Source organism: Lutjanus erythropterus, chromosome 12 (assembly GCF_056507025.1).
Source record: "Lutjanus erythropterus isolate fLutEry1 chromosome 12, fLutEry1.hap2, whole genome shotgun sequence".
NCBI classification, from domain to species: Eukaryota; Metazoa; Chordata; class Actinopteri; order Lutjaniformes; family Lutjanidae; genus Lutjanus; species Lutjanus erythropterus.
The window spans coordinates 1,986,754-2,001,092 of record NC_139328.1 but is presented as its reverse complement, the minus strand read 5'-3'; the positions used below and the strand labels follow the sequence as shown (position 1 = coordinate 2,001,092).

The following is a 14,339-nucleotide window of genomic DNA, read 5'->3' as shown; positions in this document are numbered from 1 at the left end:
AAGGTTTGTGTGAGCCGCAGAAGATTTTCAGATTCAACAGATTCTTATTATTGGGAAATGGCTGTATTAGAAAATATATATACTTTGGATCTGAATAGTTTTCTAATGCAGGAAACTCCACCCGTCTGTTCCGCCTCACAGGTGAAATCAAACACTGAGAATTATCTCCATGTACCACCGGAGCAGGTCTGATTAATGTTTCAGCAGCATTTTAGATTCACTTCCCTGTATAATTATTATTATTATTATTATTTTTATTATTATTTCTGCACTGCTGGCTGATATGAAGGCACTTAACAGCTAAAGAGTTTTATTACAAAACGCTGCCGAGAACAATATGATCATTTAATATTTAAAATACAGAAAAATCATGAGGTTTATCACCTGCTACTCTTAAAGCTGCACAAGAGAACATTATATCTAGATTCATCTCATTCTCTGACTTTAATCATCATTGAGGTTAACAACATCGGATTGTTTTAGTGTCAGTTATGCAGTGATCAGAGGAAATAAAATCAGAGTCGGTGCAGCTTTAATGTCTCAAGACCACCATGTTTGATTTTGTGCTATTATAAGACTCTTTTTTTTACTGTGGCTCTTTCATTTTGTAATAAAACTCTTCATTCGGTTTCCTCAGGAAAGAAATGGCACTTATCTCCTGTGGTAAAACCTCCAGGTAGATCAGAAGAACATCGGGTGTTTTTGTGCGTTGGTTTTCTTAGAAAAAGTCACAGCTCTTGTCTTTAACAGAAGTGAGGCTTCACAGCGACGCTCACACCTTAGTTATGTTTTTGTTTTGTTTTTTCTGTTGGACCTGAATTTGTTCTCCAGACAGGTGAAGTCTGACGTTTGGTCACTTTGGACAGCCCAAAAAAGCCAAGTTCAACTATCCACAATAGATACACTTATTTAAAAATACATCAGGTACATTTTGATGTTTTATATTTGTTATTTTTTATGATTTATAGCTGCTAAACTACAGTAACTTGTGTCACCATGTTAATGAGCTCCTTCAGCTTTTTAACAGAAACACCGTCTGATTCAACTTTTATACTCCGGGAAAAAATCCAGACATGATGCCGCTGAGAAGATTCATGGTTCCAACTTTAAATACAGAAACATGAATTAAACATAAAGTTTAGTCTCATTTTCAACTTCAAACTGACTTTTTCCACCTGCACAGCGAGCAGACATCAGGAAAAACTGTGACTTTAATATTTACAAAGCGAGTGCTGCGTCATCACGCTGATTTTCCCGGCGTTTTGCTTTGGATTTAAAAGTTTAATGTTCAGTTTCATCTAAAACAGTTTAAAAACTTTAGCCCTTCTGTTCGACACATCTAACAGTCGATTTAAATAAAGATTTACATTCAAAAAGTGGTCATTTTTGCAGTCAAAGCATCAATCTGGTGTTTCTGTGTAAAATGTTTTCCAGAGCTCAGCATAATTTAGTCTAAGTGCAACTTACATGCAGACATTTAGTGAAATGTAAAATAATTCTACCACATCTTTTCTGTCACTCTTCCAGTTTCACATTGCAAACGTTGGAAACTGTCTCCCGACTCTTTTACTCGTTTCTTGATGTGATATCCTGAAAAACAGAATCGACACAGACTGTTATTGTTGTTTCTTTGCTGCCGGTTGACAAACTGAAGTGAAACTCTTTGGATTTTGGACTCACCTCCGTCTTCGCCTTCCGCCACTCGCCCATCGGCCCCGACTTCGTCAGGACTGAAAGAGACAGGATGGTCAGAAATGTTTTAACAAGAAAACATCTTTTTAAACTTTAGAAAAAGTACATTCTGCTGATCTGCAGTAGTTTGCAAAAACCCTTTCAATACTGAAATTTCCTGTCTTAAATCTGTGGACAGACTCAATCCATGTGTCAACCGTCTTTCTCACACAACCCAGCTTCAAAAAACCTGAACTATACCTTTAAATTATACCTGCATGTTTTAAGACCAAACTTTATAATTTCAACATCACAAGTAAGTGTTTTTTCCTGAATTTGGTCGTGTTTGGGAACAAAAACTCTCTGAAACCATTTAGACCATCATGGACCACTAGAGGTCGAGTCAATATCATCGGTTTAAAATTTAAATTTAAAACTAGTTTAAAAAAATGTAATGTACAAACGTTTTCTGTTCCATCAACAGATGCATAATGTTGATCCTGTAATTCTGTGATACTTACTCATAAATGCTGTGATCATTGCAAACACGGTCGATGCTACAGTCGCGCTCCACAAGAGACACCTGCAGGGACAAAAAAGTGAGTCTCGCTTGAATACGTGAACAAAAAAAAAACATGGAACAAAAGATCCAGTTTTTAAGACTGAGCATTCAAGACACACTTTAGTTTGGAACCTGACCACCTGACTGGTTTTAGTGTCAGTCAGAATATTCGGTTTCTAACTTTAGCTGATCAGAAAATATCAGATATTGAATTAATCTGCAGATGCTCCAGTTTAAGATGAGACCAGACTTTTCTGTGGATGGCAGTTTCTGAGCACTGACTGACTAAGAATTGAAGTAGAGTTTTACCCTGAGTAAAGAGCAGTGAAGATGAAGATGGCGAAGATGAAGAGGAGCAGGGCCTTCATCGTTAACCCTGAAACACAAAGACGTGTCAGAAAGAAATCTCAAGAGAACAACTTCTGATTAAATACAATTTCTTCAGTTGTGAAAGTAAAATCTCAGACATCCTCTGTGACATCAGTGACTGAAACATCTGTGAATTTACCAGCATTTGTTTTTAAAAAAAATATTTTTATGAACCAGCAGTAATATTTTTATTAGAATCTTTACTGATGAAAAACAGAACTAGAGAAACTTGTGAAACACTATTCAGACCAGACAAACAACAACAAACACATGAAGGAATGACTGAATAAACTCACCTGTGTGCTCAGGTGCAGCCTGGCAGCAGCAGCTGTTCGTGTAGAAGGCTGAGGGAGGCGGGACTTCAGAGAGGCCGCCCAGTGATTGGGTGAACCGCTCCTTTGATTGACAGATCTCAGAGCAAATCTCCTCCTGGATGAGGACCTTCGGGGGCGGCGCCACTTTGTCGGGAGGGGGCGGGATCTCAGTGTGGTCTGAAATCAACAAAAGAAATCTGAATATTCAGTGCAGTGGAGAAGCAACCAGACAGTAACATGAAAGTTCAGCTGTTTAGAAAACTTTAGAAAAGTTTGGTGTCAGACTTTTTTGTTTTAAACCTTAAATAATCTAAACCTTTAAAATAATAATTTCATTAAGTAAGAAAGGAAATGACAGTTAGGGGGAGAAACCAGCAGAAAAATATCTTTCCAGAAACAAAGTCTGTTTTTGGATCATCTACTCGTCTCAACTGAAGCGTCCTTCACGCACCGTAAGTGAAGCTGCGGCTGTCGTCCAGCTCCGTGCTGTTGAACACGGACCAGGCCGTCTCGTCCAACGAGGTCAGGCCCTCCTGCTGGCTGGGCCTGGCCCAGTCCAGGTCCTTGTCCAGTTCCCTGTCCTGGTCCTTGTCCTCGTCCCAGGTCTGGTTTTGGTTCTGCCCCGTCCCGAAGACGCCTCTGAAGACTTTCTCATCCAGCCAGGACTGGCAGCTCTCCGTCACGTCGCTCAGCAGGCGAGCCAGAGAGCTGCGAGGCCGCCGTCTGCGCCGGAAAACCCTGAGAGACGAAAAATGAGATGGAAATAATCCTGATGTTCATCTGTGACACGTTTCTGTTTTTACTGATATTAATGCTGATTTTTCTTTTTTTCTGACCAAATGTTTTTTTCATTTTTTAATTCATTATGGAGGACATATTACATACGAAAATACCACATCTACATTAGTTCACTAGGTAATCACATATACTTTGTGAAAGTACATAAATTTACATTTATTTAGTGACATTAAATTAAAAAAAGGTGTGAATAAATACAGAAAAATAAGGGAAGAACCCAAAATTCAAATAACATAATCACATTGAAAAAACGGTTGTGCCAGTCGTCTTTTTTGGTTTTGAGTTGGTTGAAAGTGAAAAATGAAATCTTTTTTTTATGTTGTTGTGGGTAAATTCATAGAAATTTCAAACATGTTGCTTTGCGACTACTGCAGAGAACATACAAATGAAAATTAAAGCGTTACCTTGACTTTATAAATACATATTTTATTCTATTACTGTATATTTTATCTTATTGTTATATTTTAATATTGTTGTGTCTTATTACTGAACTTACTCTCTTTTTAGTGGAGCTTCACAGTAAAAGTTTTTCACATGATTCTACTTGTTTAACAAGTGCGACGATAAACATCACAGTCAAGAAATTGATTTTTCAAAACAACCTGAAAAGTTCAACAATAACTGAAGAAATGAAAAATCAGTTTAACACCTGCAGGTAAAAACTCTGCAGGTGTGTAACTGCAGACTTCATCAGTTTTATCAGAGAGCAAAGAAACTCTTCTCATGTTGACGATGAAGGTTTCAATAACATGATGGTCTCCCAGCAACCGTGACAGATGACATCACACTCTGGCGCCTGAACGCAGCAGATGTCAGGCATGAAGAATTTTACAGCTTTTAAACTTGCTCGACATGTGCTGAACGGCTCGCTCTGATTGGCTGCTGAGAATGACCTCATCACTATTAGAGGTGTTTGAAGAAGAGGGTGTGTGTGTGTGTGTGTGTGTGTGTCTGTGTGTGTGTGTGTGTGTGTGTGTGTGTGTGTTTCATGACAACATGTTATGTCATGGCTGCTGATGTGACTAAAAAACACGTGTTTGGTTAAATTTTTCACATGGTGGAGGAGGAAATATATTTTACAGTATTTTTAACAAATGTACTGCACTTTTTGTGGAAAAAACCAAACCAGACTACTCAACTTTGTTTACTTGTACTTCCCAAGCCTGCACTTTACGTTTTTTTTTACATTTTTAAAAGTTTTTAACCGTTCTGTCTGTTAAACAGGTTCCACTTGGACTCTAAAGATTCTGTGCAACTGTACAAATAAAGTTTATTATCACTTTTTTTTTACGCCGCTCTCACCTGACCAGGTTCTCCTTGTAGGACACGTTGGTTTTGCAGGGCGTCAGAGACACGTTGCCTTCGTCGTCCCAGGTGAAGCTGTCGTCGGTGACGCTGTAGTATCCGTTGGTGAGGAGGCGCGGCGAGCGGCGGCAGCAGCACGGATCGCCGCCGTCCATGGACGAGTAACAGACATACGAGGAGTCGGGAGAGAGGAGAGACAGGTCGGGGCTGAGGGAGACACAGACAGCAGGGAGGACAGCATGAGGGACACCAGTTTATAACCGGCCACAGTTACGGCCTGTGAGCTGCAGAGATTTGGAAATACTGGCCGTGGAGACTTTCCTGCTTTGCCTGTTAAAGCACTTTGAAAAGATGTATCAAGTTATTATTATTATTATTATTATTGTTGTTGTTGTTGTTGTTGTGTGATTTCTTGTGTTAATGTTCCTTAAACCTGGACAAAGTCGTGTCAGTTTGTTGCTGTTAGATGAATCAGAAGGTAAAAGACTCAGACGTTCTTACCCCTGACACTGACTGCCCCGCAGCCTCCGTTTAATCGGTGAACCTGAACGACACACATCAGAACAGATGATCAGAGTTAGACAAACAGGTGAAGGGCTACACACACACACACACACACACACACACAGACGTATGAATTATGTGTGTCCTGTGCCGTTCTGTGCCTCGGTGTCTAAATAAAGACGACTTGTCTGTTATCAGCATGAAGAGCCAGAGGACATTCCTGAGGTCGGCGTGGAAACCACTTGAGTAAATCTGCTCCTCTGAACAGAGGAGACGAGATGCTGATAAATCCAGTGAGACAGACAGGGAGCTCATTGTTCAGCTGTTTGTAACTTCATTCATTTAACTTCACAGCAGCAGAGTCATGAATGGAGGAGAATATTTAAATAATGCTGCGTTCATGTGAGCTGGGACGTTGCTCCTCTGACCTCAGCGTGTTCATCAACTTTTAGGTTGTGATGTGGGAACAACACAGACGCTGCATCAATACAATCCCTCAAAACACTAAAATAATGTTTTACCTGACTGGTTATTTACCGCCAGGAAAAGAAAAAAAACATCCCCATAGTAAGTCACACTTCTGAGATAAAACGTTGAAATCATTATTATATCATTATGACTTTTTATCTCATAATTTTGACTTTTCTATCTCATATTTATGACTTACCATTGGGATATTTTTTTTCTTTCTCCGGCAGAAATGGGCTTCCATCTCTCAGGGTTAATGCTGATAAATAACTTGTTGAACAAGCCTCGGTCACTCTACATGTTCAGCAACTAACGGTTAAAAAAACAGCTGATGAATTCAGGAAGGTGAGACAATATAATCTGCTAAACTTATAGTAGCTAGTTCATTTTCAGACTCAAGACGACGTCCTCATATGTCTTGTTTTGTCCACAACTCAAAGATATTCAGTTTACCATCAGAGAAAACAATTAACTGATTATCAAAATAGCTGGTGAATAATTTAGTTGTAGATAAATAATCGATTAACTGTTGCTGTTTCAAATTATATTCCCATAAACTCAATTTTAAGACAATTTTTAGACTGAAGACATGGAATTTGTCCAACACGGGACATTTTAAGACTTTTTGAGGACCTGCAGACGCCATGTTCAGATATTAAAAAAATTATTGTGCCATTATTTCAAGCTGTGAAAGATTTTGCTCGTTTGGGTCGATGCTGCGCGTCCTGAAAATCCATCAAATGTTTGCAGACATGCTGCTGCTGTTGTTGTCGGGGACAAAGACAGAAACAACAGTAAGGATCAGTAACTGTTGAGGAATATGTGGACGCAGATGTATGTGTGTGTGTGTGTGTGTGTGTGTGTGTGTGTGTGTGTGTGTGTGTGTGTGTGTGTGTGTGTGTGTGGAAGTTGATGGTGACGTACTTGTAACAGCTCCAGAGAAGAACAGAGCCATGTTCGTCTGCGGCTGAGCGTCTTCTGTCAATCTGTGAAAGACATCAGAAACCCGACACCAGCAGTCAGAAACATGCAGACGTTATTCTGACAGTCAACAAACTCCATGAAAAGAACCAAACCATCCAAATATTAGTGCATCTCAGCTCTGACTTCCTGTCTGGCTTCTATTGAGGTTTGAACATCTGTCAAAAATAAATAAAACCAAAAAAATCTACCGTCATACCGTCACTGGATTAAATTAGTTAATCTCTTGTTATTTAATCAACTTCCTTTAATGACCCCCTCTGGCCTGTAGTGACATTTATCTGTCTTCTCTTCTGTATAATGGGACGAGATGACACTCAGCTTGTTGTCCTCAAAGCGCCAGAAAAATGCATTTGAAAAACTCTAAACCCGTGTCTCTTTACAGAAATCATGACCCGGTTACTCAGGATAATCCACAGACCTTGTTGTGAGCAGTTTCATGTTGGAACTACTTTCTTTCTAGTGAAAAGAAAGTAGCTCCAGTAGATTCTAGTGAAGAAGGAAAGTAGTTTCATGACATAAAAAGAATTGAAGCTTTCATGACCTGAGGCAGCTGCCAACATCAGCTTACTGGCTGCGATTGTGAAGATAATCTTGCTGAATGAAACCTCCAAGCATCATGAACATTTCTTTGTTACAGAGTTTATTTTCTGCACTGATCCAAACTCCCATTGGCTCTATGTGGAGGGAACCAGAGTGTTAAAGGGATTTTCATTCTCAGTGGGACTTCCTGCTTAAATAAAGTTAAAATAAAATAAAACTCATGCTAAGCTAAGCTAAACACACCCTGAATCTATCTCTGTACTGAGCACACAGAGGTGAAACTTCATTATCTGCTCTGGGTAAGATTGTTGGCTGTCTGACTTCCTGTCTGTCTCGGCTCAAAGCCCATTGGATGCTTCTGAAGACTCTTTAAAAACAAATTTCCTCACATTTTCTCAAACAGCAGCTCGTTGTAGTTTTCATCAAACAAACAGGAGGAAATAGTGCATTTACCAGGGACTATTTTCAGCGGCGGATTAATCCACATTTGGTGCTCTGGTGAGCATTTGGGGCAGCAGCACGGTGTGTGTGTCGGACTGAGGCCAAATAAAGAAGAGTGTGTGTTCATGATAACGAAGAAACACGTCAGCTGGTGCAACGGTGGATCACAGATACGGTTCTAAATGTTTTTAACCATGGAGCTCCATGTCACAGAAGGAGATGATTCTATTGCTTTTTTAGGAATTCTTTCTCTTTTTTGTTAAAAAAACAAAACAAAAAAACTTCTATTCAGTTTCAAGGACTTTTTCTTCTTTTTTTTGCATTTTTTTGAAAATCTTTTTCTCCCCCCAAAAACAACACCTATTTGAAGAACTAAACGTGCTAAACAGCACATGAAACTTGCATCAGTCGTGGAGGAAAATGACATGTTTTATGGTTCTTGCACAGGAATATGGAAAACAGCCCTCTACAAAATTTAAACAAAATTTAAACAAAGGAACCTGCCAGTATGTTTCACCTATAGGTATGAAAATCAGTAGGTATCACGTCCAGATATAGAAAAAAGCCACTGGATTTTGAATTTACTGTTTTGCACCATTTTGCCATTTCCAGGCGTTGTATTTTAACAAACTGTTCCTACATAATTGGTCATAATTGGTTTGTGCAATCTAGAGGCATGTTTCATCTACATGTGAAAGAAACCTGAGACCAGAAACAGATAAATCAGACCGTGAAACACACAATACTTGTTACTTCACTGTTAGTTTGGGTCAAGAAGAAAAATATAAAATAAAACCCAGCAGGCAGGACAGAGAAGGAGTGAAGTCTGTTTTTTACAGACACAAAAACTTTTTTTGACTTCAGCTCTGAGTGATTATCCCTCGTCCCTGATCTGCTCCTCAGTGACTCATTAAAGCTCAGTCAGTTCAGTTAATCCTGATCACAGGAGTTATTCTCTCCTGTCTGAGCTCTCCAGGGATTAACTTAAATCTATTGACTCCTCAGGCTAATATAAATCTAATCCTAAACTGATCAGACTCCAAAATAAGTGCAGGATATATTTATAAAGACACACACTGTGAGGAGTTTTTTTAAAAGTCTTACCTTTAAACTTGTTGCTGCTCAGATCTGCTCGTGGTCTTCGGCGTTCAGTGCGAAGTGTTTTTGTGGTTCTCTCACATCCTGCAGGGACGCAGCAGCAGCAGCAGCGACAGCAGCCTGAGAAAAAAAGCAGAAGAAAAGAAAAACAGAGGGGCTGTGACTCTGAGCTCATGTTTCCTGTTAACCCCGTGTCTGCTGGGAGGAACTTTAACTCTGACGGTCACGCTGAGAAAAGCCCAGAGCCTCAGTTTGACTTGTTGCAGAGGTGAAGTCACATGTTGTTGTTTCCTTTTGTTGAATTAAGACAATCAAAACATGCCAATAACTCAATCACTGACCAATCAGATCCCTGGAATTATTGTGTCATCAGTATCCTGATGGGTACATTTAAATTAAAGTGATTGTTTTGCTGTTCCACAAGTCTGCTCCTGTTTTAAACAGCTTATCTTTTATTTTTATAGCTTATTATTTATTCCTCTACTTTTACTTTTGTTTTGAGTATCATAAAGGGACTTCAGCCCCCATGATCTGATACAAACCTGTGTTGTATAATGATAAATAAATGAACCTTGAACCAAACAAATAAAGATACAGTTTATGACAATAAAACATCACAATGATAACTGCTGCATTTAGGAGCTCTAAGATTCATTTACTCCTGACAGCGTTGATGATGTTACACTCTTATTCATTTACATCGGCTCACAGTAACATGAGGAGAGTTTGTGATCAGGTCTGTCATAATTATTACATAATCTCCTGATTAGAACTGAACAATTTTGAAAAAAGATTGAACTGTGATTTTTTTGACTTGCGATATTAGAGGTGATGATCATTTTTACATCATTATTCTTATTAAACACGTTAAAATTACTATGGTGTGATGTTTTTTTTTTGCAGGAATTAGTTTTTTGACACACATTTTGCACATCCTGCAATTTGAAAACTGCAGAAAGCCATACTGCGATTTTGATTAAATTTAGATAAATTGTGCAGCTCATGATAATTTGAGCTGAATGCAGTTACTTTGCATAATCATCAATAAATAAATAAACAAATGACCAAATAAATAAATAATAAAGCTCATGTGGAGGAGCATTTTTGGTGTTTTTATGTGCATCAAATTAATTTGCTCATCACAACAGATCTATATAAAATAATCACACACTTATACATAAAATAACTAATAAAAACAAATATTCAGAAATTATTTCTAGAGTTCCTACGGCTTCTTGGGCAGCCGCATCATTTATATGTTGTTAGGCGGATTGTTATAAGGGATAGTTCACCCAAAACTGAAAATTCACTCCCACTCACCCTAATGCTGATCTAAGGTCAGGTTTAGTTTTTCAGTCCACAAAGGGAAACTGCAGTGTAGAATGAGTGAATGGTGACCAGTTTTCAACCAGGAAAAGAAACATAAAAGGCCTCCATACTGTTCATCTGGTGCAATCAAAGTCTCCTAAAGCCCCAACATGCCGTTCACTTGCATGCGCACACCGTCACAACACACACCCAGCTCAGACAGTGTGTGTGCACGTGAACGAGGCTCCAAGTGAAGGATCTACAGTGAAGATTCAGCATAAAAACATGATGTAAACAACGTCTTTCAAGTCAACTTGGCGTGTCGGGGCTTCAGGAGCTTAGGAGTGCTTCCCTTTTCTGTTTCTGTCTCTGACTCACTGAGGAAGATGAGGAGCAGCTGTATCATCATCCTCCTGGAAACAGTGGACTTCTACAAGCTGCAGAGCCAGAAACAGACTCTGATAACAAGAATTAAAGTGTTGTTAAAAGTTGTCAAAAGAAATACTGGAAATACTGGAGAAATGTGACCCTGGGAGGAAACCGGAAGAGGGCAATGAAAAACAGGATTCTCCTGGGAAAACTGGGAGGGTTAACAAGTTCGTCCACGATTCTGATCAGTGGTGTCACAGTTTAAATTCTAAATTGAAAATCAATTCAAATCAAAAGCAGGATCAGTGATTCTCCCTGCATGTTTTTTATCTTTCTGCCACCTTCTTGCACACACTGGAAAATTAAAGATCAAATGTGAACTTAAAATCAGATCGTGGACTTTGAGAATCATGACACAACCAGTTCTGATGATGTCACTTGTAATTAACAGCTTCACCTCCGTCTCGTTAACAGAACCAGTTCAGAACCAGCCTCATGTTATCCAGGATCACGTGGAGCAGGAAGAGAAGCAGACCAACTCGTTTTGTGAGACTCTCTCCAGGATGAGGTAAGATATCAGAAAAAAAACATGTTTACATTCTCTATAGTCTGACATGTAAAACCTCAGTTTATCAGATTCCTGCTCGACAACAAATGAACTGCGCTCAGTTCACTGCACAGACAAACTAACTGGAGTCCAGTGAAAGAAATAAAACACTTCATGATGAATATCTTGAAGCAGATTATTCCAACAGGCCGATCTTTAATGTTTTGATCAGAACATTTTGTACTGAAGTCTTGACTTGAAGATGATTCAGTTAAATATCATATATTTCTGAGCACATTCACCTACAGTCAGTCAGAAACGGGACTCTGTCCTCTATTGTTCAGTTCTGTTGAATAAAAGACAAACGGACAGATGAAGTGGGTCAGTGACTGTTGGTGGGCTGTAGACAGAGACTGTCTGTGTGTTACAGTGAATGCTGCGGGCTGAGGGAGGGGTGTGTGTGTGTGTGTATGTGTGTGTGGGGGGGGTGTTCTCATCTCATCTTCCTCTGTTTCAACTGAAAAATGCTCCTCGTGATTTTAAACAACACTAACGGTCTACAGCCCTGGTAGCGCCCTCCAGAGGCTGAGCAGCACAAACCTCCACATCCTGATGATTCGTCCTAAGAGTGGCGCTAAAACCAAAGGTCACGAGGTCGTTAAAATCTAATAAAGGGTTCGTCCTCTGGAGACCAGGAATCAGATCAAGACAATCTGACTGTCAGATTTTATGGACTGAAAAACTAAACCCGACCTTCAGTCAGCATAAGGGTGACTGAATTTACATTTTAGGGTGAACTATCCCTTTAAGTAGAAAATCTCAGCACTTGTTCCATAGCCAAAAGAATCCCAGGTTTTCCAGGTTTTTCCAGGATGTGGTCCCTGCAGTGAGACAGATCAGATCTGTGCTCTGGTCTCTTTTATAACAACAAGTCAAATCACTTTATGTGCAAACCGGGTCGATAAATATCAGACTTTAAACTGTCATTCTTTAAAACAATAAAATCTATTTTTCACATATTCGGGCCTCATCTTGTGTCTGTGAGAGCAGAACAGTCTGAAGTGTTTGGAGGCTAAAAAAACAAACATCTACATTTCCTGACAAAAAGCAAACTGAAGTTCCTCTTCTGTGTTCAGGAAGGATTCGGATAAAAATAACAACCACAAAGATTTATGAAAACCAGGAAACCGCAGCTTTGTGTTCAGTCATAAAAAAAGATTAGAGATGTGGTTTGGTGACTCTTCTGAATCTAAACATACAGGAAAACAATAAAACATTTTTTTTAATTAATTTAACAAACGTTTTGCAAACGAGTCTACCTTGTTTTTTCTTCATGCAACATGACCTTCAGAAATTCAGATTAAAGGATAACAAAGATGGAAATCTAAAGAATGTAAGAGTTTATGGAAAAACCTCATACTTCACAATGTAAAGAAAACACAATGAAGCACTATAAAATGTTGCATAATAATTGGGAGTAATATACTTTTCTATTTATCTATTCTCATCATTTATCTATAATATTTCAAAATAAGAGTCCTGTTGGCTTCCTAACCTTCATGTTTCTGTAAGAATTTAATCTCAGTACCTTCAAAGCTTCATAAAATGATGACAGGATTGTTATTCGTTGTTTATAATGAACTTTTTCTGCATTTTACTGTTTTGATTGTTGCTGTTGGTCTTTATCCTTCTTGGCAGAACTGTTTGTTATTTATTCTGATATATTTTTGTCTGTTTTTCTTTCATTCTTGGCTGTTCTTAGTTTTATTTGACTTTTTTTAAAATCATTTTTTGTAATTATTACTGATGTTATTGTATGAATGTGAACTCAGAGCACTGCTGTAAAAGATGTTCATCCTCTGTAAATTTACTCAGAGTAAACAATGGTTGGAGACATTTATTAATTTATTTAATCCCCCCTTCATATGGATCTTATTGGACTCTTCCCAGTCTGTGTTTCCCAGCATGCCTTGCAGCAGCAGATACAGCAGCCTCTCGTCTCTGTTGGAGCTGCTGATGTTGGAGGAAAACGCGTAGCAGGAAACACAAAGACGGATCAAACCATTTCACCAACAGACCAGGAACCTTCACCTCCACCTGCCTGCAGCGTCTCCGTCTGAACTCTGATCACATTTCTACTGGAGCCTCCAGTTTCTTATATATTTAATCTTTATAGAACTTATTGTAATTTGTGTTTTTTTTCTTCATTATTCTCCCCCATAATGTGGCTTTAGTGACTTTACTGAATGTGTGATGCTCTATTTTGAGTTCACAGTGTTCCCATTGTTCTAATATTACATTATTGCTTTTTATTTTCAAATAACCATCCTACAGTATTTTTCTTTTCTTATTAATAATCCTTACATTTCTACTGTATCACTCAGAGACTATATGTTACATTGTTCCTTCACATCTGCACCAATATTTCTGTAATTTAAGAAATAATATAAACTTTTATTTTTTATAATTATGAAGCTTGCATTTGTAACAATGCAGTTAAATGAGGTATTCTTTCCAGTTTCTAACCAAATAAATGTTTTTTTCTTTCTTTTCTTTTTACTATGCTGTCAAATTTAGTTTATTATAATCATATATCATATATTTATCTATATTATCACAGCCTATAGTACATGTTACACCTTGGCTTCATATCTTCAATCTATTTTTAGCTGCAACATTCCTGTAATATTTCCATGATAAAGAAGGTCTGGTATCCTGTAAGAACACACTCTTATCAGAAATTATGTAAATAATTGTTAGACATTTTCTAATTGTAATTATTGCATTTGAAACGGTGCAGTTAAATTCAGTAACTTCAATATTTCTAACCAAATAACTATTTTTTTTCTTTTTTTTTTCCATCTTTTTTATTTTTGCGTGCAGCCAAATTTATTTTAAACATCTTTCAAAATTTCCGACGACTTGAAAGACTGTCTTGTTTTTACTTTTTTTTTTTTTTTTTTTTTTTTTTTTTTTTTTCATATTTTGCTGTTGATCTTAGCAGAATCTTCTGTACAAACCCAGACAAAGAAAAATAACGGGACTGAGCTGAACTCACTGT

General features: G+C 38.2%; 1 protein-coding gene and 1 long non-coding RNA gene across 2 annotated transcripts; one reads left to right on the top strand and one right to left on the bottom strand.

Annotated features, from left to right (window-relative positions):
- Nucleotides 1-454: 454 nt before the first annotated feature.
- Nucleotides 455-9,195, bottom strand: tmem71 (transmembrane protein 71). Its single transcript, XM_084732120.1, has 10 exons — nt 9,061-9,195; nt 6,916-6,977; nt 5,521-5,563; nt 5,017-5,226; nt 3,368-3,654; nt 2,899-3,093; nt 2,543-2,609; nt 2,193-2,254; nt 1,681-1,730; nt 455-1,590 (listed from the first exon to the last, which is right to left on the bottom strand). Exons 2-10 carry the CDS (start codon nt 6,944-6,946, stop codon nt 1,567-1,569), a joined length of 969 nt encoding a protein of 322 aa, XP_084588246.1. The 5' UTR covers nt 6,947-6,977; nt 9,061-9,195; the 3' UTR covers nt 455-1,566.
- LOC146317287 (uncharacterized) lies at nt 9,190-14,127 on the top strand. Its single transcript, XR_014771640.1, has 3 exons — nt 9,190-9,322; nt 11,206-11,299; nt 13,229-14,127. It is a non-coding gene; the product is annotated as an uncharacterized LOC146317287 (long non-coding RNA).
- Nucleotides 14,128-14,339: the final 212 nt, after the last annotated feature.

Bases quoted from the DNA above. Each gene is read 5' to 3' on its own strand.
- tmem71 (XM_084732120.1), bottom strand. From the start codon at position 6,946: ATGGCTCTGTTCTTCTCTGGAGCTGTTACAA. The intron at 5,564-6,915 runs GTACGTCACCAT...TGTGTCGTTCAG, and splicing joins CTTCTCTGGAGCTGTTACAA to GTTCACCGATTAAACGGAGG. The intron at 2,255-2,542 runs GTAAAACTCTAC...TTGTCCCTGCAG, and splicing joins TTCACTGCTCTTTACTCAGG to GTGTCTCTTGTGGAGCGCGA.